This window comes from Ochotona princeps, chromosome 27, assembly GCF_030435755.1.
Source record: "Ochotona princeps isolate mOchPri1 chromosome 27, mOchPri1.hap1, whole genome shotgun sequence".
Classification (NCBI taxonomy): Eukaryota; Metazoa; Chordata; class Mammalia; order Lagomorpha; family Ochotonidae; genus Ochotona; species Ochotona princeps.
Window position 1 is genome coordinate 27,807,526 of NC_080858.1, and position 24,848 is coordinate 27,832,373.

A 24,848-nucleotide genomic window follows, 5' to 3' on the forward strand; every position below is an offset into this window, starting at 1 on the left:
GCAGGGTGACGTGGAGTTGAGCGGGTGGGTAGAAGAGCAGGGATGTCTCCTTGGTCTTGGCGGCTGGGAAAGTTGCTCTGGACCCTGGGCCTCGGGCATGAGCCTTGCTTCCCAGTGTTGCGCAGAGATGCAGCTATGATCCCTTTGAGAGCCTGGCCTCGGGGGCTGTCCTCACAAATGGAGACAATCCATGACTGTTGGTCCCTGAATGTGCTCAGAAGTGGTAGCCCAGCATGGAGCATGTCAGCAGGAGGGCCCGAGGAGTTGCAGCTTCCTGCTGGACCTGACCTCTAACCTCAGACAAGCAGAGACAAACACCTCCTGTCAGCTGGGTTGCTCCCCAGATGCCAGCAATGGCTGGGGTTGGGCCCAGAACTGCGTTCATTTCTCCCACAGGGAGGCAGGAGCCATCATTGCTGCCTCATAGGATGCATACTCGCAGAACGCTGGAAGCAGAGGCCACCGTCTGGACCTGCACCAGACTCTCCAATGTGGCACAGTAGCAATTAACGGGCATCTCCCCTTCTGGACCAACGCTGGTCCCTGGACCAGCGTTAGGTCTGCGTGTGTCTGCTCACTGACACTCCAGGCAGTACTAGTTGAGCCACCGCTACAGCTGAACTGCAGTCTGTGGTGTGTTGTGTCAAGAGCCATACTAGAAGCTGAAAGTACCTCCACTCAGCAGTGTCGGGGGGTGGTTCTGCAGCACCCCAAGGCAATGTCAGCTTCCAGCCATCCCTGGCCTGTCTGCCCCCTGGGGCTCCGTGCCCACCAAAAAGGGCCCCAGGGGTTTGGCTCAAGAGGGAGACCCACTAAGGGACCCTGTGGCCAAGACATGGAGAATCTGTGGAGTCCACAGCTTGTCTGTGTGGCTCAGGGGCCCCATGAGGGCTGAGTCCTCCCAGGGCTGAGCCCCAACCAGGCCAGCCGGGCCTGCCTTTTCAAAAGTCAGTCGGTAGTGGTCCCAGGTACCTCCCTTTGCCTACCAGGCAGGGTGGACAAGGGGCAGCCGGTGGCAGGTGTGTGGTCCCTCTTGCTGTTGGCATGTTTCACCCTGCTCCGGGAAGCTCCTGCAGAGGTCCAGGCCAGTAACCTGGGAGTGAGGGGGCCCCAGGCATGGTGGCACAACCCTGGTTCGGGCCCCTGGCCATCTCTGCCCCTGTGTGAACAGTACTCTGGGTATGAACCCTTGGGCACCAGCCCCACCTATGGCTCGGGAAGGCAAGTAGGAGCTACACCTGCCTTGCCCTCTCAGGCCCCGCTCTCTGGGAGGAGGGCGGGTTCATTTCAGAGCTCCAGGTGTCCAACTGTGCCATCTCTCTCCCTGGCCTGTTTTGCATGAGCTGGATGGATGTCAAATGTTGGAGGTCAGCTGCTGGTCTTGTCCAGGACTAGAGGAAGGCTGAGGCTGAGGCAGGCTGCTCTGTGGCTTAGCGGCCTCAGCAGCCTCCCTCTGAAAGTCCAGGATGCCGCAGCCTTGCATAGATGGGCCTCGACGCCCTGCTCATCAGCTCCTGGGAGAGCACCCAGCTCACTCAGTTTGCCCTGGGACCTCCTCAGGAAACAGGAGACCATCTGTCCTGGTGTCCCAGGGCAGGGTGGACCCAGGCAGTGGGAAATAGGAGTCAGACCAGCTCTGTGCTCCCAGACTCCCGGCAGTGAGGCCAGAGCCTCTGGGGCACCTCCTGGTCAGTGTGTTGGGCGGCTGAGCTGAGAGCTGGGCATGGGGGCATGTCCAAGGCAGCTGCAATAGAGCTCTTAACACCAAACAACTAAGCACACACAGTGAGCATACCTTCCAACAATTTTTTTGTTTTTAATATCAATTGAAGTTTTAAAAATACAGAGGTGTGTGACATGGAATAGCACCATTGCGCAGGACACATGGCCCCTGCGCCCAGCCCCGTGTGGGGCCTTCCTTCTAGGCTGCTGGACTCGCACCAGTTAGTCTCCTGCCTCTGCCTGGCCCTGGGGGTCCGACAGGAGGACAATAAATAAATAGAACGCCCAGATTCTATGTTGCAGTCTGCCCAGTTCAGGTCTCTGGGGTGGGGGGTCGAGTGGATGTGGGGCCGCCGCCATCAGTGCAGAGTCCGGGAGCGACTGTTGTGGGAGCTGAGTAACGCCACTGCTCAGAGTCCAGCCTTTACAAGAAGCAGACGGGCCCGATGTCCACGCCGAACTCCTGCTCAGGCCCTCCAATGTCCATGGGGGCGATGTCCATGATGGGCAGGCGCGAGGTCTTCTGGGATCGGTACTCGATGACAGTCTTGCCCCACTTACCAGTGTGTTTCTAGGGAGAAGACAGCAGGCCACTCAGGCAGGGTCTCAGGACCCAGCAGGGCTGTCCCAAGCTACTCCCTGAACCCCCACCCCTGACCCTCAGAGCCCACGCCTCACAGGGACCAGCTCACCGTGCAGCCATCCTGCAGCACAGTGTAGGTGAACCTGCTGTTGCCCTCGGCCCGGATCTCCACGTCATTGGAACCCTGCAGGAGCAGGGCCTTCTTAAGGTTGCCACTGGCTTCGTCCAGGTAGGCCACGCTGTTCTTACAGTGATAGGTGATGTTCTGTGAGCCCTCAGTAGACAGTAGGCGCAGGAAGGTCATCTGGACGTTGGCGGTGTTGGGAGGCAGGCTGCTATCTCCGTAGCTGAACTGCAGGGTGCAGAGCAGGAAGCTGAGGCCACCACCAGCAAACAGGCATGGTTCTACCTCCAGGGAGCTCCAAGCAGAGCTTCTTCCCCAAACCAGGACAGAACCAGAGGAACACAGGGGCGGGACTCACGTGGAAGCCTCCGTTGATGGTCTCCCCAAACCACACGTGCTGCTGCTTCTGGCTCTTGGTGCTCCACCAGTTCTTCTTGGGCACAGAGGCCGGGTTGGGGTAGACGCAGGTCTCACCGGTCTCCATGTTGCAGAAAACTTTCATGGCGTCCAAGGTGCAGCCTTGGTTGGGGTCAATCCAGTAGTCACCTGTGGGGAATGGGCAGTGTTCAGCAGGACTCAGATGGCCACAGCCACATATCCCTGAGAGAGGGGCAGGCTGGCCTCTGGGGCAGCAAGCAAGGGGTGCTTGGCACGGGGCCTGTGGCTCACCGCTCTTCCACTCAGGATGGCAGAGCTGCAGGTCTCGGCAGGTGCGTGCAGGGTTCTTGCGCGAGCCCTCGGGGCTGCGGAGGCTCTCGATCTGGTTGTTGAGGGACTTGAGTGTGGCGTCCACGTCGGCATCATGCTGCCGCAGGGCTCCAGCCGCCTCGTCTGCCCGCATGTACTGCAGGGGGTCGGGGCCCTTCTCTCTCTGGCCTAGGCCAGCAAAGGCAGACATGTCGATGCCGGGGCCAGGGGGTCCTGGAGGGCCGGGGGGTCCGGGATTTCCAGGAGGTCCCTGAGGTAAGAAGCAGGAGGTCAGTGGGAGCCCAAGACCAAGCCACCCAGCTCCTCACCCCCCAGGGCCCTTCTTCTGTTTCCCTATACCACCAGGTGCTCAGGAGTGGCCCTGAGCCCCACAACAATCCCCTCCTGGGGCCAGGACACTTACGGCGGGGCCGGTTTCTCCTGAACGTCCACGGGGACCTGGAGGCCCAATGGGGCCAGGGATTCCATTGGCACCATCTTTGCCTGAGGGACCAACAGGGCCAGGAGGACCCTGCAGGAGAGAGGCAGGTGGTGAGAGCGGCTGCCCCAGCCCCACTCCACCGACCTGCCTAGAATGCTAGACTGGGAGTTAACAGGAGAGTTTCAGGTTGCCCTCCCTGATCTCCCCAGGTCAGCAGGGTTGGGGTGCTGGCTCCACACTTCCAGTGCCTGGGGGTTTCCCTCCCCTGTGCATGCGAACACCTGGGTCCCCCAAGAAGGGGCTCACTCACCCTGGGGCCGGAAGGGCCAGCGGGACCAGAAGCACCTTGGTCTCCAGAGGGACCCTGTGCAGGGGGACATGGCAGAGCAGAGGTGAGCAGGGAGGAGGGGACGGGCCTGTGCTCCCCACCCCAACCCCTGCAGCCCCAGCAAGTCCTAGAAACGTCTGGCTAGGCTGTGCCAGCTCCCCCAGGGGCCCACACAGCTGGTGACACTCACGGGAGGGCCAGGCAGGCCCTGTAGGCCAGTAAAGCCACGGTGTCCCTTCAGCCCCCTCTCGCCAGGCTCTCCAGACTCTCCCTTGTCACCTCGGGGGCCTTGTGGGCCCTGGGAACAAGACAGACATGGATAGGGTCAGGGTGGAGCTAGACAGTAGCACACTGGTCCCACAGACCACGTCACCTTCCACGCGCCTCGCTGCCGGGTCAGGCCCAGACACATGACACTCACAGGGATGCCCCGGGCTCCAGCTGGTCCTGAGGGACCCATGGGACCTTGTGCACCCTGCAAGGAAACAGAGGGAGCAGCTCAGAGAAAGCTGGGGCTGAGCATGCCTCCAGCCAAGCTCCCAATGCTTCTGCACCCCAGGGACTCACAGCTTCCCCTCGGTCTCCCTGCTTGCCAGTTGGGCCGGCCGGGCCAGGAGAGCCAGGGGGTCCAGGGGCTCCAGGGGCACCCACAGCACCAGTCTCACCACGGTCACCCTAGAGAAGACATGTCGCAGACTCAGAGAAGTTTCCAGAAGAGGCAAGAACAGATGTCCTCCTGGCCTGGAAGGGACAAAGGGACCCCAAACTCACCTTGACTCCAGCTGCACCATCTCTGCCAGGTGGACCGTCAGCACCAGGGCTCCCCTGCATGAGGGGACAAGAGGCCGCCAGCCCTCACTGCTCTGTTCCTCTCTCCACGCAGTTAGGGTCCCTCCTGGGCAGCTCCCAGTGCTCACCTCTCTTCCGGGTTCACCTGCAGGACCAGTCAGGCCAGGAGGACCCACAGGGCCAGGGGGACCACGATCGCCAGATGCACCAGGTGCACCCTGCTTGCCAGGCTCACCCTGAAGGGCACAGGAGGAGGCATGGGTTGCTGACCATCGTCTACTGTGGCATGACCACCCCCGCCAAGAGCCACCAGTGCTGGAGCCCAGCAGGGGTGGGACACACACTCACCGATGGGCCAGGCAGGCCGGGGAATCCTCTCTCACCACGCTGTCCGGGCAGACCCACAATGCCCCTCTGACCGGCCAGACCCTGTGGACCTGGGGGGCCATCGGCACCCTATGAAGGAGGGCAGAGGAGGGTTCAGCATTGTTCCCGGCAGCTACACGGCCCCTGTTCCTGGGCACCCAGCAAGGGACTCACGGAGGCACCATCATCTCCTGGCTCTCCCTTCTCGCCAGGGGGACCAGCGGGACCCTGGAGGCCAGGGTCGCCGGCCCGGCCTTGTGGACCGCTGTCTCCTCGAGCTCCTTTGGGGCCATCTTTTCCAGAAGGACCGGGGGGTCCAGGGGGCCCAGGGTTTCCCTGGAGGAACAAATGCAGAAAATGACCCCCCGAGCTGGCCCTAAGTCCTAGGACAGGCTGGACTTACTCTCGTGAACATGGGGAGGGGGTGGCTGACCTGGCCTCTCCAGCCCCTGCCTGGGGGTTTTTCCCTCTGCTATTTCTTACTGCCCCACATTTGGACTCGGTGCCTGGTCAGATCCTGGACTCCAGGGCCTGCTCAGGGGCCTGTGCCTGGCAGCCCATACTGTCCATTGTGCCTGGGTTTGAGGCGCTGTGTTCCATTAGCTTCTCCTTCCAGAAGCAGCACTAAGCAGAGGAGTGGCGGCTAGCTCAGGTCTGGGCCTGCTCCCTGCTTGTCACTCAGGTGTGAGGAGGGACCCAACCCAGGATGTCACTCACATTGGAGCCGGGAGGTCCGACACGGCCAGCAGCTCCAGGGAATCCGGTGGCTCCCTGGCGGAGGAGAGGGGAATCCCTGAGTGCTTCCAGGTGGTGGAGGAGGGGAGGGCAACAGAAGAAGGGGCCCTAGCCACAGCATTGTACTCACCGGGGGGCCTTGGGCTCCACGGGCCCCCTTAGGACCAGTCACTCCAGTAGGACCCTAGGAGGAAAAGGGGACAGTGAGAGCAGTGCCCAGGATCAGGACAGCCCCGCTCTGACCCAGCCTGGAGTCCCCTAGCCCTTCTCTCAGCCAAGCACACTGGGCCCCCTCACCAGGGAGCAGTGGGAGCAGCGAGCACCTACCTGAGGCCCCGGTGCTCCAGAGGGACCCTGAGGGCCAGGGGCGCCAGCATCACCTTTCTGTCCAGCTTCTCCTTGTTCTCCCTTGGCACCAGGCTGGCCGTCAGCACCCTGGAACCCACAGGCACACTGAGGCAGGGAACAGAGAGTCCCAGGCCTTCTGGGGGCATCAGGTCACGCACAGGCAAGCACCTGCATGTATGCAGGCATGAGCCGCCACATGTGTACACGTGTGCTTGTGTGGGCAGGGGCGTGTGCTTGTGTGGGCAGGGGCATGTGCGGGTGTGGGCTTGCTCAGGGTCGGAAGCAGGTTTGGCATCCTAGTGTGCAGTATGAGGGGGAACAGGAGGATCCCTGACCCATCCCTTCAGTGTTAGGCAGCAAAGATGGGAGGACACTCACGGGTGGTCCAGCAAATCCGGCAGGTCCAGGGGGCCCAGTCTCTCCACGCTCACCCTGTGAGAGGAAGGTCCAGGAAAGCTCAGCTCTGCTCTCAGGAGCTCGGAGCTGCCCAGCCCAGCCCACTCCCTGTGTAGCTCACACACTCACCGGCGCGCCACGAGCACCTGCACTTCCAGCAGGACCAGGGGGTCCGACTTCTCCCTGTGTGGGGTTGTAGAGAGCCAAGGTGAGCTGGGGGCTGCTGGGAGCCAGTACACAGAGGGACTGTTCTGATTCTGCTGTGCCTGACAGCCCACTCCTAAGAGTACCCCCACCAGCGCCCACCTCCTAAACCCCTAGGGACCAGAGGCCAGCAGAGGGCATCCACTCACCTTCTCACCGTTGGCACCAGCGGGGCCCGGTGGGCCGATGGGACCAGTCAAACCCTGGGTCGAGAGGGCAGCGTGAGCAAGGCAGAGAACCCTTCCAGTGACCCACCCACTTACCTGGCCCGCCGTGACAGGAAGTCCCTGCAGCCACACAGCTGAGGCAGACCAGGCCAGAGACCCTGCCACATCCCCACCCACTCTGCTCTGCAGCTTTCCTCCCTTCCCCTCCACTTACTCGACCACCATCCTTTCCGGGAGCTCCCTCGGGACCTTTCTCACCAACGTCACCCTGTGAGTGAGGAAGCCGGGGTGTCAGAGGGATGCCAGGGTCTGTGCCAGCTCAAAGTACCTGGTCCGAGGGCTGGATTGGTGTTGACGGTGGGGAGTAGGGGCGGGGAGGGTGTCACTTCAGGGCTCTGGGGTCTCTGTGTGCCTGGAGATGGAGTCGTTGGGAAGCCAGAGAGTGGGGACAGGAAGCACAAAAACTGGGCACTCACTCTGTCTCCCTTGGGTCCAGCGATGCCAGCTGCTCCTCTCTCACCAGGCATCCCCTGGAGACCTGGGGGTCCTTGAGCTCCAGGGGGGCCAGCAGGACCAGATGCTCCCTGGGGTGGGAGGCAAGAAGGGCTCTGTGGTGGGCTGTACCTCCCCAGGGACCCACAGCCCTCTGCCGTCTCCATCTCCATCTCCCACTCCCCAACCCTGTCCTTCCTGGGGACCCCTGCAAGCATCACTCACTTTGGGGCCATCTGTTCCAGGGGTACCAGGGAGGCCGCGGGCACCCTGAAGACCCTGGGCACCTGGAGAGCCACGTTCACCCGGGAATCCGCGTTCACCCTGCAGCCAAGGCCAAGGACGATAAGGCAAGGTGCAGAGTTGGGGAGGGGGACAGGTGGGCTGTGTCGCTGGCCAAGACTGGCATGAGGACAGCGCAGGCCTGAGGGACACCTACCCTGGGACCCACGAGGCCGGGGGCACCAGCTTCACCTGGAACACCCTGGCAAAGAGGAGAGAAAAGGTGTGAGAGAATGAAGGATGCCAGCCCAGATTCTAAACACCCACTGGGCCCCCTGCCACCACCAGCTCCAAACAGCCCTGTGCTCACCTGGTCACCTGGTTTTCCACCTTCACCTGGGGGACCAGGTGGGCCAGGAAGTCCCTGAAGGGCAGAGAGGCAAGAGTCAGCATGGAGTGGCTTTCCTACTGTGGCCTCAGAAACAGGGGTGTAGGGTAGTGGGGTCCCTGGAGAGACAAGCAGATGGACAGACCACCTACCTGGAATCCAGAAGGCCCAGGAGCTCCTTGCTCGCCACGCTCTCCTGCAGGGCCCTGCAGAAGAAAAGAACAGGTGAGCGGAGCCGGGCTCCCAGAGCAAAATGGGCCTGCAGAGATGGCAGGATGGCTCGGGAGTGCTGGCTCCCAGCCTGATTTGCCTGCCAGCTCTGACACTGGCTGGGCTTGGGTCCTTGTGCCCCCTGACTCTAAGCCCCTGCCCACAGGCAGCTACTTACAGCAGGGCCAGGGGGTCCTGCAGCACCTGTCTCGCCATCTTTGCCAGGAAGACCCTAGAGGAAGGAGAGAGGTGAGGTTGTGACAAGAATGTCTCTGCAGCTCCCCCCGGCCCCCAGCTTCAAAAGAAAGCACGTCTTTTGCTCCCTGTTTCAGTAGAGGAGCCTGACCCACAGAATGGGGGGGGGGGCGCTGCAGGGCGAGGGGAAGGATACTCACTCTCAGGCCAGGAGCACCAGGAAGTCCCTTCTCGCCAGCTTTGCCAGGCTCACCCTGTAGGGAGAAAAATGGAGCAGCTGAGGCCTGGCCCGAGGAGCTGACACACATAACTGCTGCTGGCGGCAGCTGCTGTGCACTGCCCATACACACGCACAAACGTGCTCACAAAATGCACTCACGCATTGACACACCGCAGCATGAGGCTCCTCAGGCTTGCGGTATGCCCAGATCTCACCCAGACCAGAGGGCAGTGAGGCCAGGTTGCACAGGGACCCCGTTTCACCGTCTCTTCAGCCTGCAACCAGCACCCCCTCCAGAGGAACAAAGCCACTGACAGTACTGTGTAGCCAGAAGGGAATGAGCTACTACTTACATTAGCACCTTTGGGGCCAGGGAAGCCCATGACACCAGGCTGCCCACGTGCCCCCTGAGGACCTGGGGGTCCAGGGCGACCGTCTTCGCCAGGAGCTCCCTGAAAGAGAGACCCCTTCAGAACAGGCCCCAAGCATACCTGCCCACGCACAGTGCAGCAGGCACAGGAGTGTCCAGTGCCCAAGACAAACCACATAGCCCACTCCATGATAGTGCCCTTGGGCTCAGGGTTTCACTTATCAGGGGGCTACCCATGTGCCTGGGGAGCTCACAGTGGCACTGGCCCTCCCTGCCCCCAACTTCTAACTGCCACAAGACTCACCGAGGGACCGACTTTGCCTTGGGGACCGGCATCACCAGGGCGTCCAGTGAGACCCTTTGTTCAGGAGAAAAGAGGGGGGTCAGGACCACCCAAGGAGGAGGGCCTATAGGGAAGGTGTCAGGGCTGCTGGGGGTCTTACCCGGGCTCCAGGAAGGCCAGGCTCTCCAGGGCGGCCGGGGTCACCGTTGGCTCCTTTAGGGCCGGCCAGGCCACTAGGCCCTCGCTCTCCAGGGGCTCCCTGACCCACATAAGACAGGAGATCAGGGGGCATGGTGGACCAGGCAGGCAGGGAAGCATAGCCACCCTAATACCAACTCACCTTGGGCCCTGCTAGACCGTCCTGACCTGGGAAACCTCGGTTGCCAGGAGCACCCTAAGAAATGGGGGCAGGAGGACGTGGTGAGAGCGGCTCGCTGGGGCCCCCAGGCACCTGCCTGAGGGCTGACAGGAGACCTCCTGGACCCGATAGGAGTTCAGATGACGCTCACCGGCAGGTGGCGCCAGGGCCCTGTCCACCCTCACACACTCACTCTTTCTCCCGGGGGGCCCACAGGCCCAGCGCCGCCAGGTTCCCCACGAGCGCCTCTTTTGCCTTCTTCACCTGCAGGACCAGGGGCTCCCTGAGGACCAGCAGGGCCCTGAGGACAAGCAAAGGAGAGAATGGGCTGAATCTCAGAGCTGGGGGCTCGAGGATTATGGGGGATCCGCTGTAGACAACAGAGTGGCTGCTGGGATTCACAACCCCAGTGCAGCCTGAGAGGGTTGGGGGTGGGCGCAGGCCTGGAGCAGATGCTCACCGGTTCTCCCTTGGGGCCTTGTTCACCTTTGAAGCCAGCAATACCAGGTTCACCCTGAGAAAGACCAAGGCAGGGTCAGGGCCTCAGAGTGGGACCCGGAGATGCCAGGCAGAGAAAAGGGGCTGGCTCAGCTCTCACCGTTTGGCCTTTGGGGCCCAGGGGACCAGTTGCACCTTGAGGACCAGGAGGACCACGAGGCCCTGGGAAGCCGGGAGCACCGGCGATGCCAGGAGCACCCTGCAAAGAGCAGAGGAGTGTCAGGGAGAGTGGGGCCAGATGGGCAGGAAGGGGCTGGGTGGGCAGGGCAGGCACTCACAGCAGACCCTTTGGCTCCGGGGATCCCATCTGTTCCAGGGTTGCCCTGAAAAAGGAGATGGGGCCATCACCAGGTACACATGGGGTTCACAACGCATCTCTGGGATGTCCCTGCTGCGTGTGTATAAGTGTAAGTTGGGGGGTACTGTGGGCAGAGGGGGCTGCATCTAGAGACAGGCCTGTGGGGGCAGAGTAGATAGGGCTGAGGCCACAGGCCCCGACCTTCTGGGCAGGCAGAGTGGACAGGGACGAGGCCACAGGCCCCGACCTTTAGGACAGGAAGAGTAGATGGGGCTGAAGCCGCAGGCCCTGGCCTGCAGGACAGGCAGATGCTACACTTACAGAGGCCCCGGCAGGCCCAGGGGATCCAGGGTTGCCAGGTTCACCACGAGGACCTTGAGCACCTTCGGGGCCACGTGCACCAGTGGGGCCAGCTTCACCCTGGAGGCAGGCATGAGGGGAGAGGAGGCTCAGGCCTCACATAAGCGGCCACACATAGCCCCAAGAGCTGGCCGAGAGCTGTGGGACTCGTGCTTCCCATGCGAGCAAGGACCTGAGGCCTTGGATGCCCCCAGTCAGGCATCACCTGCATAGGCCAGGCCAACACCCACACTGCCTAGGCTTCCTCTCTGAGTTCCCCGACAACTGGGTTCCGGGCCATGGTCGGTGCCCAGGGATGGCTGCGACATGGCATGAGGGCAAGTAGGCTCCGGTTGCTCTGCAGCTGGGACCGCTTTTTCCTGGGGTTGAGCTCCTTACTTCCCGCTGCCCCTGTTCACAATGAGTCCCCTTCACCTGGCTCTCCTGGGGCCTCAGACATTGTCTGGTTGCCATGGGAACCCCAGGAGAGGCACAGCCATCTGATGTGACACCGGAGGCATCTAGTTCATTCCCAGGCTAGGTGTCTGCTGCCTTGGCACCTTGGGGATTCCACAAGCACATTGTGCCCAGCCTCCCTGCCCCTGACTCAGCCCCTGGAAACCTGGGTCTCTGCTGTATTCTTGGGCTTTCCTTCTGGGGCAGGGGACAGGGAGAGGCCTCAAATGGCAGGGTGTGAGGGAGGGACACACACCTTGGCCCCAGGAGCACCAGGGAAGCCAGGACCACCAGCAGGACCAACAGGACCCTGTAGAGAGGAGGGTACAAAGGTGAGCACCTGACCCATCCACGTTTGTGCTGCTTTCTCCCACCAGCCAGTTTCTAGAGAAAACTCCCATTGGCCAGCATTCCAGAAGCTTCCAGACAGAGTCTGCTCAGACTGGCTCCACACCTCTTTCCTCCCTCCTCCCACTGGGCTGCACTGTGGTCAACACAAAGTGGCCCATTCACCTACTGGGGCCAAAGGGACTTACCGGGGGTCCAGCAGGACCTGGCTGGCCGTCGTTGCCCCGAGCACCCTGTGAGAAAGGGACAGTCCCATGAGTGCCAGTCACATCTCAGCCACCCCACCACCCCCATGGAGGGCCAAATGGGACATGGGTGTCTGCTGGCCTTGCTCCCCTCACACACTGCTCAGAGGGTTCTGACCACTGGGTCACTCGTTAGCATCCTCATGTGCAGATCCTCAATGTGAAGATCCTCAATGTGAAGGCGTAACATGTGTAACATGCAGATCCTCAATGTGAAGGCGGAGTTGTGGCACAGGCCTGGTGGGCTGCATGAACACACAGCAGCCACAGAGGCACAGTCCTTCTGGACAACCCACGATGCCAGGGGCAGCAGGATACCCAGGCCATGGCTTGGCCAATACCTGAGGTGATGCCCAGCTTCAAGAGCCACTTACATGCTGCTGTGAGCCCCATCAGGGGCCAGCACTCTTCTCTCCCTGCCTGTCACCCCACCGAGACCCTGAGCCAGCAGAAGGCTCCAGCGCCTTAACAGGATTTGTGACTCGCAGATGTATCATGTGTTCAGCTGCAGGATCCTGGAGCGGGTCCCCTGGGTCCACTGCTTAGCTCTCAGCTCACCTTTCCATGCTGACCAGGGCCTGAGGGTGCAGGGCGCTCTAACGCATGTTACTAGCTTATCTGTGCCTCAGTGCCTTCGTCCATACTGGGGAAGACAGGGCACATAACTGCAGGCAAGCCCAGGAGTGCTAGGCCCTGCATGTCTCACACTGGTGTGCAGTGGGGTGAGATGAGGGCTGAGGGAGGCGTCCATAGCTAGACCCTACATGCCTCACACTGGAGTGAAGTGGGGTGAGGTGAGGGCTGAGGGAGGCATTAATAGCTACTCACCGCAGCGCCGGCAGGGCCAGTCCGTCCTCTCTCACCAGGAAGGCCCCGGGGACCCTGCAAGGACACCAGGCAGCCCAGGCATGAGGCTCCATGCAGGCTGTGCAGGTCGATCCACTGGCCCTCCCAGGACCAGGGGCTGCACAGGCCTTGCCCGGATGCTGTGTGTGGGCAGCTGCTGGTGGCACTGAGAGGTGTGTGGATCAAGTTGGGGGAGCCACACTCACCATGGGGCCTGGAGAGCCGTTCTCACCGGGGGAACCGCTCTCACCCTGCAAAAGACAGGCACGTTGTCAGTGTGCCAGCCCACAGCAAAATCCCAAGGACATGGCCCAATTGCAGCTCCGGGGGTCAGGGGCCCCAGTGTCTGCCCCGGCACTGTCTATTCCCCATACCATTCTCCTACTAACCTTTACGCCAGGAGCGCCAGCTTCTCCCTTGGCTCCATCCAGCCCTGGGTAGCCCTGTGGGACATGAGAAAGCATGGTCACACGTCAGGAACATGACAGGGCAGGCATAAACCCCCCATGCACCCCACACTTCCCAGCCTACACTGTACACCCCATGCCTCCCAGCCTACACTGTACACCCCCATGCACCCCATGCCTCCTAGCCTACACTCTGTGACCCCTGACCCCGCTCTTCTCAGCCCACACTCACTCTGTGACCTTTGACTCCGGGAAGGCCTGGGGTTCCTGGGAAACCTCGAGCGCCCTGCAACCCAGGGAGGAAGTGATTAGAGCAGCGGATGGAAGTGACTGTTTTCTTTCCTGTCACTTCCTTCCCATGCCTGCCCAGTGCAGGCAAAGCAGATGCAGATCCTTCAGAACCCTAAGTGAAGGTCCCAGTGTGACCCCCCCCCAACATGAGTTCCACTGCATCCTACAGTGACCTGGGTAGACAGGATGGCTCTGTGGGACCCCTCCCTTGCAGGGAGGCTTCAGGGGGCAGGGCTTACCTGAGGGCCAGGAGGACCCCTTTCACCAGATTTCCCAGGTTTTCCAGCTTCCCCCTGGAGATGGAAAGGAGCCTCAGCACCAGGAAGCCCTGCCAGCAGCCCACCTGTTGCTGTGACCCCCACCCTGCTGTTCCTCTAGCTGCACCAGCTCTCCTGTATGCCCTAGGGAGCTCCCCCCCCTCCTCTGCTGGCCAGCCCAGCCCTCCCTAGCCCCTTGAGTGTGAGCAGACACCTAGGGCTGAGCCTCCTCACTTCCCAAACAGCGGGGAAGAAGCTAGCTGGCTCCTCCACTTTGGCTTGGCCCTTGCCCTCTCCTACCTGCTGCTTCTCTACCCTTGTAGGGGTGGATGCAGCAGCAGCTGGAGGCTCAGGACTGGTCACTTGCCCACTTGCCCACTTTCCCATGCCCCTCAATTACTCACATCATCACCAGGCTTGCCAGGGGGCCCGGGAGGGCCGCGAGGACCCATGGGACCCTGTGGACACAGCAGACAATTTCAGAGGGAGCAGGATGTGAATGCTGGCCAGGCTGCCGTGGCCAGCGATGTGTGCATCTCTGGGGGTGGGGGTTTTCAAGGCTCCCAGGGTGGGGGTGGGGGCTGGAGTCACTCACAGAGACACCAGGCTCTCCAGGCTCGCCGGGGTTGCCTTGGAATCCTTGAGGTCCCTAAGAACCAAGGAAAGACATCATGCTGACTTCAGAGCATGCCACCAGCACACGGGCCACCCCTCCCTGCCCGAGGAACACATTGGTACGTACAGGGGCACCGGCAGGTCCAGGTGGTCCTCGAGGTCCCATGGGACCCTGCAATGAGAGAAACGCAAGGCTTGTGGGCCAAGGCCTTCCAGCAGGCTCCGGGGGTGGCGGTACCCATAAAGCAGGTGGTTTTCAGGGACAGAGAAGTTGGTTCTACTTTGTTCTCTACTGGCATCTTCATTTCACGTAGCACAGGCTAGGCAAGCCTGCCTGCATGGCTGAGGGCTCCTGTGCATGTGCTAGGGTCAGCCTCTATTGACTCTGGCCCTGCACCTTCTTTTGCCCTGTCCAGCACACACTCCCCACCCCTCAACACAGCAAAGAGCCCTGGGCTGATTAAAGGGCAGGTGGCACAACTGCCTCGGGCAAGGGTGTGCTTGGTACAGGGCCCCGCTGGCATGCTGGCCACAGAGACCTCACAGGCTCTTTGCTTACCATGGGGCCTTGCATCACTCCCATCTGGGCGCCTCCAGCCTTCTCATCAAAACCTCCAGCCATCTGGGCAGCAAAGTTCTGAAAACAAATCCCCCACTGTGAAGCAGCTCAGGGCCTGGGCACCCCATCCCTGCCCGGAGAAGCAGCTACATCTGGACAGAAGGGCTCTGCTCAGTTCACACCCACCAAACCCTGGTCACAGTCACCAAGCAGGCCTGAAACGCAGCTTGGCAGCTAAATCACTGCCTGGAAGATCCAGTGTTGACAGTCATGGTAGCCGCTGCTTGCACTGTGCATCCTGAAATGTCCTGTGTGTCCTATAATATCACAGCCGTGACTTCACATGTTCTGAGAAATCCCCATTGGAGGCATTCGCTGCTCCCTGAGATGCTGCCACCCAGTGAGCAATCACTGACAGCAGCCGTCCACTGAGGTAGCAGGGGATATGTTGCCATACCCACAAGCTCTTTCAAGTCTCAGCAGCTGGGAAAAATGGTGTACCTGCACAGCCTGGGCCAGGGTGTGGCATGACTCCTAGGCAGCCATAGCCATACACCTTCATTCTGTGGGGTTCTTTCACAACAATGGACAGTTGCTTGGCATGGACTTGGCCATGACCAAGCATAAGCATCTTCCAAGGACAGAGTCATTCTTCTTCCAGGGAAACACAAGTGCGCACACAGCCTCCCCCACCCCTGCAACTCAAGAGCCCACCACACACACAGCCCTGGGGCAGGAGGTCCCAGTGCATGGAAGAGGAGGCTCTGGGCCTCACAACCTCATGTCCAGGGTGTGCCTTTGTGGACCACTGGCCTAGGGGCCGCGGACACTCTCCTGCAGCCCCGGGGTATGGCCAGCCAAGTGGGTGCAGACAGCAATTTGGAAGACACACATCTGGAGGGACAACCTGAGAGAAGAAGGGAAGCAAGGATACTTACTCCACCAAGACCAAGGGGGCCAGGGGGGCCAGGGCGACCAGGAGGGCCGGGGGGCCCTGGGTTCCCAGGGGTTCCAGGTTCTCCATCTCGGCCACGCGGTCCAGGGGGACCCTTGGGAGAAAGAGAAGAGCACCCATGTGAAGTGGTATTTCTTTGAGAGCCACCTCTGCCCTGGCTGCTGCTGCAGAGGTAGTTTGGCAGGTGGGGGGCCTAGGGAGCTCTCAGGGGTCCGGCAACAGCTCTCAACTCACCTTTTCACCTTTGTCGCCACGATCGCCTCTGGGTCCCTGCTCACCTGCAGGTCCCTAAAGGTAGAGAAGGAGGTGAGGGGACAGCAAGTCCAGCCCTACAGGGCTGCAATCAGAAGCGGGGTGATGGTGGGGGAGGAGCTCCTCCCTCTGCTACCTGAGGTCCAGGGGGTCCTTTAGGTCCTACAATCTGTAAGAAAACAAGGATGAGCAGTTAGGGGAGAGTCGGGAGATGCCCTCTAGAGCAGCAGGTGCAGTGTGTGGGTCAGGCTGGTACTCACATCCTTGATATCTCCGGGTTCTCCCTTCTGCCCCTGAAACAGGAAGCATTCACAGGGTGAAGTTCAGCTGGCATACCCCACCCCCAGCAGCCATCACAAAGCAGAGGCCCCAGAAACAGGCAGTTCCTGAGGTTACCAGTTAGGCCAGGTCAGCAGAGTCAGACTTCCAACAAGGAGGGGAATAGAGGAGAAGACAGGAGGGGACAGGCAGGGCCAGTGGAGGAGCAAACAGAAGCCCTTACCTTTGGTCCTGGTTGCCCTGCAGGGAGGAAAGACAGAGAGAGAAGATAAGATTTGTGTAATGGTGAAGAACAACTCTTGTCACTCAAACAAGCTGTAGGGGTCAAAGTCAGGATGCTATGGAGGAAGGAGGCAGCTCCTAGTCTTTCTGCTATGCCCCTGGGAAGGGTGAGAGGGCCTGGGGTGACAGAGGACCAATGAGCAAGAGTGGCACCCCAAGCTTGGCTATCCAGGAAGCAGACATGCGGAGGAAGAGGGAACCACAGAGCCCAAGACCATCAGCCCTGGGGAGGGGAGAGCAAATGAGCAAGCAGCCGGAACTCCTCTCCTGTCTCCTGCCCTCTAGGCACACGCAGGACCAAGAGGGCTTCAGCTAGTGCTGGCGCTTCTCAAAGCAAGCACTGGAACCCCGGGTCAATGACCCCAGGCCCCCAGAGGCAGCAAGCCCTGTGGGCATGGACTCTTCACCTATTACGGACACCATGAAGGGGACCAGTGCAGGTGAAGACCCAGGAAAGGCGACTTCTCACGTCCTTGTGGGAACTCAGCATGTGACACCTTAGCCACCCTCTACTGCTGCAGGCCAGTGCCCCAGAGGACCCTGGACCCTACCTCTTCTGAGGGAGCTCAAAGCCACAATCAGCTGCTGCCCTGGCTGTGCCCAAGGAGGGTCTCTTGGGAAGCAGCCGCCCAGAGAGACAGGAGGTTAGATGTGGGCACCTGCGGGACACTAGCACACGCCTTGGCCACGCTGAGCAGCTCAGGAGGCTTGCAGAGGTGATGCCAGACAGAGTGCTTCCAATTTCTGGAGGTGCTGGGTGGGGTCAGGGTGGGACCCTCTCTGTGTCCGTGAGAAGTGACCCTTCCCTCCCGCCCCAGTCACGCCAGCCCATGGATCACCACGGCAGAATGCCCATGATCCATGGGCAGACGCAGGTAATTTATTTATGTGGAATAGGAGATAAATAAATTACAACCACTGGCGGGGGCGAGGTCGGTGGGGCAGATGGGGCAGCACTCTCCGAAGGGGATCTCGGGGCTCAGGCAGTCCTTGGCGTCTTCACAGATTATGTCGTCACACAGGACGGTCCCCGTGTCACAGACACAGATGCGGCACGGCTCCGGCTTCCACACATCCTTATCATTATACCTCTGCCCCTCCTGCACACAGCCGCCGCCCTCCTCTGGACCGAGGGGAGGGGGCGGGGGCACAGGCCCAGGGCGGGAGGGATGGGAGCCAGGGGGAGAGAGAGAAAAAGAGAGAGGGTAGTCAACATCTTGCAGACGCTGGAGGAGGCCAGAAGCCACACTAGTTTTCATGCTACGCCTCAGCACCAAGAAAAGTCAGCGCCCCAGCCCCTCCCCTGCAAGGTGAAGGGCAGCCCTGTCTCCCTGCCTCCTCCGAGCGGGGCGGGGGTGGGACAAGGAGCTGGAGTTCTTTTCAGAACTGAGGCTGTGCGCAGGACAGGCAGAGAAAGCCGGGAGACCTCAGCCTGTGGCAGAGAAGGGTTTTCTGTCCCAACAAATGACAGCTGAAATTCCGAGGTAGGAAGGACCAGCAGCCAAGGCGTAATGCGGGCTTGGGGCAGCGAAGGTCAGTCTCTAAACCCGGGTTAGGGTTAGGACAGCTTGAGCCAGGGGCAGCGCCTGGTTACTGCGCGTGTGCGCCCTGGAGACAAGTCCAGAGCCAGCTCCTTGCTCTGGCGTCAGGAGGCTGTTAGTGCCTCCTAGGCCTGCCCCCGCCAAGAATGCGAGGCCGAAGCGGAGAACAGATCCCTCCCACAGCGCTGCCCTCTGGAATTCGCGCTGGGAAGAAACCTGCGCTGAGAGCTGCGCCGCGCAGCGCCCGCACCACGTGCTGCGGATCTCGGGCGCTGTTTTTCTCGTCAAATCCCCAAGCCTCGATGGCAGCCAGGGCTGAATAAAGCAAAGGAGCAACAAGTCAGGGGCGGGGGGGCGGGGAGGGGAAGGCACGAGCCTGCTCCTGCTCCTCCAGGAAAGTGACAATCCTAGACGTGCGTTCCTCTTTGTTTTCAGCAGGGGGAAAAACACTTCCAGCAGGCGCGCCAGATTCTGGCGGGGAGATCCCGGAGGGAGGGGGGTGTTCCGGAGTAGCGGGACTGCGGTGCTGAAAAAGCTGGAGGTGTGGATGAAGGCTGGACGTGCGTGGAGGAGGGCAGGACCCCGTGCATGCCCTAGCCAAGGCGACCCTGGGAGCTAGGCAGCGGGGGATCTGCCGGGCCGCGCTGAAGGTAGGTTGAAGACTGGGATTAGGGCAACAGACTGAGTGACGGTGGAGGCTCTGGCTCGGCTCTCCCAGACAGGGGCAGAGCACAAAATGGACTCAACGCCCCAGAAAGGAGCCAGCCAGTAACCGGATCCTGGGTGTGGACAGAGGAGCCTCGCGCGGTCACCGCCGCCGGCCGCCGCGCAGACGCAGCCAAGCGCCCGATCCGGTTCCCGGGCTCCCGAGGACGCACAAGTGACTCTTTGTGGCCACCACTTAAAAAACAGCTCTTTCGGGGAACTGTTGGCTTTGCTGCCGCCGCGCCGCGCCGCGCGGGGCCGGGGCGCAGGGCGACGGGCGGGGGCGGGGGTAGGTAGTAGGAAGGAGGGCTTTGTGGGAGCGGTAGGGGTCCCTGGCGCCTACCGGGCCTAGCCTCTCATGAATGGGGCTTTTCTGGAGCGCACACAGAGCCCGATTCACGGGTCTGCGCGAGGAACCCAGTTGAGTAAACACGGTCAGCATCACGGCCCCATCTGGAAGCCATCTCTGCCAACCTCTTAAGCCGCCAGCAGTTGCACAAAGGGAGATTGAGGCCTCTCAGCCGGGCACGCTCGGAGGCGAGGGCGGCTAGATAAGATGTGGGTCAAAGCTGCCGCGGCCAAACTTGGGGAAGGCGGGGAGCCGGACGGGGCGGGGCTCTGGGTGCCTGACCTGCGCGATGTTCACACTGCGCGAGCCTCCCCCGCGCCACATCCCGTCGGCAGGGAGTGGAGGAAGTGCCCGTCCACTCGGGGATGAGGGGCCACACGAAAGTGGGAGCCCAAGAACCTGTGGAATTCTTTAACGACACGTAGACCATCTCCGTGCGCGCTATGTGAACCCCTCGGGTTCCAAATAGAGGGCTGGAGGCTTGTTTTAGAATGAGCGCCCAGCTCCTTCCAGCTTCATTGGGTGTGTGCTTGGAAAGTTAGGACAAAAATAATCAGCCCAAGCAGACTCTCAGCGTTCCCCCTAAAGGTCCTCTGCGTCCTGCAGGGCGACCCGAGCCACTCCCGACCCTCGGAGCCGCAGTAAGCTGCGCTAACTCAGTGCAAGTCCTCCGCATCCCAAACCATTTCGGCAGCACACCAAACGTCGTCGACAAAGGGACTTCGATGTCCCCTGGAAAGTTCCACCTGCGACTGATTTAAATCAGTAACACACGCAGATGGGGTTGGAATCCTGGCCTAGGAAATGTGCCAAACACGTGGGGGGGGGGGGGCGCCTCTTCTCCTAATACACTTTCCAGGCTGCGTTTGTCCTGAACGTGATCCCAGGCGGGAAGGCGAGGGGACCAGGCTGTGAAGTGGCCGCCGCGCTCATAAGCCTTCTGTGTTTCTTTGTCCCTCCAAGCAGCTTCTTTCTCCGTCTCTCAGTCTCTGTCTACCTCCCTCCCACCCCCCAACCCCCGCCTGTCTCCGCGTCCCTGAACTTCGAAAAGTAACTCATTGTAGTACCTCGGGAGAAACGGTGGGGGGATGGGGGCACTACCCGAGCTCTTCCACAGCTGTCTGGTTGGAACCCTCCCGGTACCTCCGCGCACCGTTCTCTAAAGGGAAGGCGCACAGCTGCGGATGAACGGCGCCTCAGTGGCCGGGAGGGAACCTAGGGATGAGAGCCTCTCTGCTGCGTTTCTTTGCGGCCTCCGGTTTCACCCCGCAGTGTCGGGGCGCCAGTTCTCCCTCTGAATCCTCAGATTCCCGGGCAGCCTCGAGGTCAGCCCTTTGGCATGAGCGCGCTCTCACTTAGGTTACAGTTGGAACTTGGCGCTGGCGAGGCGGGCTGTACGCTTGTGCGCCCAATTATCCAAGCTGAAGGGAAAGGGCGCGTTGACGCCTGAGCGCAAACCTCTCCAACTCAGCACTGGGCGAGCTCAAAATTCCTTCGTGCGCCGCGACCTGTAAACGCCTCTGACGCACGAAGGGCACAGGGACCCCTCGCTCCCGACCCAGCTCGACCAGCGCAGTACTTCCTGCACCGCAGTTTCAGTGCCATGCCTTCACGAGCCGCGCCCCGGGACTTGCGAGCTCCCGAGAGGCACGGCCGGGAGGAGGGCGCACGGAGGAACGCGGGCAGGGGGCGGCGGGCGACTTACGGGCATCCCGGCCCTGACACCGAAGGGCAGCGGCGAGGAGCAGCGTCAGTAGCACCAGGGTCTGGGGAGCCCCGAGGCGGATCATGGCTCTCCGCGGGGCCTGGAGAGCCGGGCCGGCGGAGCGCAGCGAGGCGGCAGAGGCTCGGCACGGGTCCGGGTCTCTACCGCGCCCTCATGCAGGAGGCCTGGGAGCAGCAGGAGAAAGCGGGAGTCCCGGCAGCCCAGTGGCGCTCTGCGACTCTGGTCCTGCAGCGCCCGTTATATGCGCCGGCCCCTCGAGAGGCTGGCGCACTCGCCCAAACCGCGGGCCGCCCCACGGCCCCCCGCCGGCCTGTAACCTGAGACCCCGCCCCCGGAGCCGTGCCGGCCAGGCCTGCAGGAGCCCGCACCTGCCGGGTTGGCCCCCTCCTTGCGAGCCCACTAGTCCCGCCCACCACCCCTAGGGTGCCAAGTGGCCTGATCGGGCGGGGCGGGCACGGAGGTCCCTGACACCCCCCAACACACACACACACACACACGCGCGCGCGCGCTGCGGCGCTGCCCCCCACCCCCGACAGCTGGCGGGAAGGTGGGGCTCAGCCCCTCTCCTCGGAGTTCTGCCGGAGCAACGGGGAGGGGGTGTTTGAAGAGGGCAGAGCCCCAGGCTGAGGACGCGAAGGACCGGCGATGGAGGAGAGGCAGCCGTGGGGGAAGGCGGCCACCGCACCGGGCGCCGGGAGAGTGGTGGGGTTGCTCTCGTCGTGCTCTGAGGTCCCACGTCTCGAAGACCGGCAGGCCGGTTGGCGAGGAGGTCACCCCGACCTGTTTGCTAGCCCTTCTGGGTGCACCTGGCCAGGACCCCCACCTGGAAGGCCAGGGCGACGGACCCAGCGCAGCCCGGCGACGAAAGGGTCCCTTCCTAAGCGGAGGGGACGCTGGCCGGAGCGGGGCGGGAGGGTAGGGCGCATGGCACACAGAGAACCTGTGTCAAGATGTGGGGGAGGGGCTGAGGAAGCGGCGGGCTGGTTGGGGGCTGACTCTCTGCGGGCTCAGACGTGCTGTCTGCTCCTCCTGGCCGGCCTCCGCCCGTCCGGGGGGAGTGGGCGCTGCTCGCGGGGCGTTGCGGCTCTGACCAGGGACAGTTGGTCACTGCCACGACCTGGCCAAGGAGCCAAGAGGTCGCTCCAGCTGGACAGAGTTCTGGGAGGGGGAGAAGCACAGTGCCCAAGTCGGTCGGCCGGGCCTGGGCTTCCCGACTAGCTTAACCTTCCCTGGGAGGCCCCCTTGCACCCTTACGTGCACAGCTGCCGTGCTGGCGCCACTGGGCCCTTTGCTCACCTTCCGGGGTCTCCTGTGACAGCATGGAGGAGTCCCCACACCTTCCTTCCCAGTGAGAGGAGCTTCCTGTGAAAGGAAACTTAGAAGTGGGTCTGACCTGGCCGCACTGCCCTGCAGCAGCCGGCTGCGGGGGCTGCACGCCCTAAGTGTGCTTTCCTGGAATGGGCTGCCTGTGCCACCCAGGCCTCCCTGGGCAGACAGCAGCTGCCTCTGCAGTCGTGGCCCTCCGCACCCACCCTCCACCAGAGCCCAGTGACCTCTGGCAGAAAGCTGTTCTGGGTCTGCAGGATCCTGTGCCTCCCAGGGGCAGGGGCTGTGTGTCCCATTTTCCCTCAGTAACCGAGCACCTGCAGCACACAGTGTCCCCTGCCATAGCAAGCTGCGCCTGAAGTTCATTCTCCCCTTGCGTTCACTGCTCTTCCCTCACTGGTGGCCCTGGTCCTGCTTGGGACTGGAGTACGCAGAAGCACCTTGGTCAGCACTGCATAAAAGCTCATTTGCTTTCTGATGCCTAGGGAGATGTTTGGGTGGTTGACACTAAATACAGGAGGTCATAACAATTCAACAAAAGGGGCCAGTACTATGGCATGGCAGACTGTGCCTCTACCTGTGGCACCCGCATCCCATATGGGTACTAGTTCATATCCCAGCTGCTTCACTTTCAACAAGCTGCCTGCATACAACCTAGGAAAGCAACGGAGGATGACTGAAGTCCCTGGGCCCCTGCACCCACGTGGGAGACCCAGAGGAGGAGGTTCTAGGTTTCAGACTCGCTAAGCTCTAGTTGTTTGAGGCCATTTGGGGATGCAAAATCTCTCTCTGCCTGTCTCCATAAATCTGCCTTTCAAATAAAAAATAAGATAAATCTTTTTTTTAAAAAAGTTCAACAGGAAAAAGAGATTATGAGAAAACACTACAATGCATTAAAAAAAATTGAAGTCTTTTTCAGCCCACTCTAGCTCAGCAGGCAGTGAAGTGGCCCGCCGGTGAATCCACGCCCAAGTGCCACTGCACCCCTGCACGCCTATTGCAGATGCACGTACCAGCCCTGTACTTGGGCCTCCAGAGAGGAGGAGGACGACAAACACAAAATCACATTAGAAATTTAAATTGGCAAAGCCAAAACAAACTGGAAATTACTTAAATTCTAGAGCAAACTTCACATCAGTCAATACTACTATTTTGCTCATCCATGAGCCCAAACAACTAAAACTTTAAAGCCTCTAATTTGCAGCTCAACTGGAACTGAACCTAAATGTAGCCAAAGAAGAAAAAAAAATTATTAAGTTGGAGTACATGTGTCCAGTCACCTTGCTGAGGCCAGGGGGGACGCCTCTCAGACAACCATGATTGGCAGCTCTGAGGTGTGTGGCTGTCCCCCGGCTTCGCCACCTCACCACACACAGCAGCAAGAGTGACAGTATGAAGCGGCAGTGCAGGGTGGGGGGCCCGCAGTCCTGCAGGCATCCGTGGTTCCAGTTTACCAGGGCAACTGTGCCCCCCAAGGCTCATGAGGACCCCAATTACTCATCAGGGTCAGCACAGACTCTTGGAGAAGATTGGGAAACTCTTCCCTCCCAGAAGGCCTGCCGGGGCCTACGACACTGCAGCCCTTGGAGGACAGCTGCAGTCCTCACCATTCCACTCCCAGGCCGGCTCCCTGCTAATGTGTCCGGGGAAACCACCCACATGGCAGACCCAAATGGGATTCTGACCCTGCCTGGCTCTACTGCCATTTGGAAAGTGAACCAGCAAATGGAAGATACCCCTCGCTCTCTTGCCCTTCTGTGTTCTCTGCAATTCTTTCACACAAATGAATCTTTTTTTTTTTAAGGATCTCCATGAAACATACTGAAAGTCAGCATTCTTTTGCTCAACACGGGAAGCCTGCATCACACCTGTGTCAGGGAGTGGTGGGAGTTGAGCCCTCTGCAGTCACGGCTGTGTCCTAGGAGGCCTCATGCTCACTTCCACGACCAATTCCAGCAGGCAAAACAGCAGGAGCTAAACACATACCATGTGTCTATCCCCTGTCCCATCAGCATGGTAAAAGATCATTCTGTGTAGAGCGGACAAAACAGCCATTTCACTATATTTCTGTCCTTTATGGTGATATTAAATTTAGGCTGAGTTAGACACAGCCTCATTGGGAAAACTAATTGAAGGTGGACTGTGAAGAAGAAAGCTTCCTTTCTCTTCCTCTCCATAAGTCTCATTTAAAAATAGCGATAAAGTGAGCAAGGACCTGCATTCCAGAGGGCAGAGCCCACCCAAATATGGCAGGCGGTGAATGACACACTTCACATGGGCACACGCGCCTCTATGGGCCACGCTCGGCCCAGACAGCTTCCATAACGTGTCTGTGTTTTCCTTGGGCATTTCTGAGGCAGAGAACGGAGTCGGGCTTTGCGGATTTATGGTGCTTGCTGCATTCCACAGGGGCAGGAGTGCGTGACTGTGTGCTCAGATGCAGACCACACGAGGAACACACCCGGTCCCCTTGGTCGCAGCCCCTGGCCCATGCCTCCAAGGTCGCACTTGGCACACATGCCTCCTTTGGTTTGTGGTGGGCAAGGAGGCAGAGATCAGACAAAGCTAGGAGCTGTAGCGGACGAGAAGCAAAGGAGGGGACAGAAAATGCTGCAGGAAAGACACCCCTTCCCTGGGAAGAAAGA

The 24,848-nt window shown here is 60.8% G+C and overlaps 1 protein-coding gene across 1 annotated transcript; it reads right to left on the bottom strand.

Moving 5' to 3' along the window:
* Nucleotides 1-1,818: 1,818 nt before the first annotated feature.
* COL2A1 (collagen type II alpha 1 chain) lies at nucleotides 1,819-21,256 on the bottom strand. Its single transcript, XM_004597849.2, has 54 exons — nucleotides 20,857-21,256; nucleotides 17,473-17,679; nucleotides 16,498-16,514; nucleotides 16,256-16,288; nucleotides 16,132-16,164; nucleotides 15,978-16,031; nucleotides 15,727-15,837; nucleotides 14,789-14,866; nucleotides 14,357-14,401; nucleotides 14,210-14,263; nucleotides 14,019-14,072; nucleotides 13,597-13,650; nucleotides 13,299-13,352; nucleotides 13,049-13,102; nucleotides 12,866-12,910; nucleotides 12,642-12,695; nucleotides 11,757-11,801; nucleotides 11,477-11,530; nucleotides 10,747-10,845; nucleotides 10,406-10,450; nucleotides 10,228-10,326; nucleotides 10,090-10,143; nucleotides 9,823-9,930; nucleotides 9,612-9,665; nucleotides 9,432-9,530; nucleotides 9,293-9,346; nucleotides 8,972-9,070; nucleotides 8,599-8,652; nucleotides 8,382-8,435; nucleotides 8,146-8,199; nucleotides 7,976-8,029; nucleotides 7,823-7,867; nucleotides 7,609-7,707; nucleotides 7,368-7,475; nucleotides 7,106-7,159; nucleotides 6,874-6,927; nucleotides 6,650-6,703; nucleotides 6,503-6,556; nucleotides 6,104-6,211; nucleotides 5,907-5,960; nucleotides 5,759-5,812; nucleotides 5,216-5,377; nucleotides 5,024-5,131; nucleotides 4,804-4,911; nucleotides 4,658-4,711; nucleotides 4,454-4,561; nucleotides 4,308-4,361; nucleotides 4,077-4,184; nucleotides 3,869-3,922; nucleotides 3,541-3,648; nucleotides 3,099-3,387; nucleotides 2,788-2,975; nucleotides 2,415-2,657; nucleotides 1,819-2,293 (listed from the first exon to the last, which is right to left on the bottom strand). Exons 1-54 carry the CDS (start codon nucleotides 20,939-20,941, stop codon nucleotides 2,147-2,149), a joined length of 4,473 nt encoding a protein of 1,490 aa, XP_004597906.2. The 5' UTR covers nucleotides 20,942-21,256; the 3' UTR covers nucleotides 1,819-2,146.
* Between the last annotated feature and the right edge of the window lie 3,592 nt (nucleotides 21,257-24,848).